At 38.9% G+C, this 465-nt stretch overlaps 1 protein-coding gene across 1 annotated transcript in view; it reads right to left on the reverse strand.

Annotated features, from left to right (window-relative positions):
* Positions 1-134: 134 nt before the first annotated feature.
* Positions 135-465, reverse strand: part of LOC119586032 — an 8,462-nt gene continuing 8,131 nt past the window's right edge. The window contains exon 3 of the mRNA XM_037934736.1: positions 135-445. Within this exon, the coding sequence (XP_037790664.1) occupies positions 302-445 (144 nt within the window). The 3' untranslated portion in view covers positions 135-301. The remainder of the gene's footprint in view (positions 446-465) is intronic.

The following is a 465-nucleotide window of genomic DNA, read 5'->3' on the forward strand; positions in this document are numbered from 1 at the left end:
GCATATTTCATCTCAGTGCATTACCTAACAAGTTATGCATTATCACAATGCTTAAATCAGATGAAAGGAATCAGTACTGTTTCAGATCCATGTAGATAAGAGCAATATTGAATAAATAAATTCACTGGCGATTCTGTGAGTTAATCAGTTAAAGAGAAGAGGCGTAAATAAATTAGAACATTCAAAAGAACAAATACTGATCGTGACATCTCGACAACGGCCCAACAAAATTAAAATGAAAGAGAAAACTAATTTCCACATTAATGCAATAATGAACCCGCTCATCTTCTGCACCAGGAAGTCAGCGGAGGTCTCTTTCTCGCTGAGAAGCCGAGAACCTTTCAGAGACTTCAGCGTAGGTCTTTTTCGTTTCTTCCAAACTCCATGTAAGTAGTCGCAGCGTGGCCTTCAGCTGAAGTTCACGAAGATCGTTCCTTCCCTTCATCTGTGAAAAATAAGATGGAC

Source organism: Penaeus monodon, chromosome 20, assembly GCF_015228065.2.
Source record: "Penaeus monodon isolate SGIC_2016 chromosome 20, NSTDA_Pmon_1, whole genome shotgun sequence".
NCBI lineage: Eukaryota > Metazoa > Arthropoda > Malacostraca > Decapoda > Penaeidae > Penaeus > Penaeus monodon.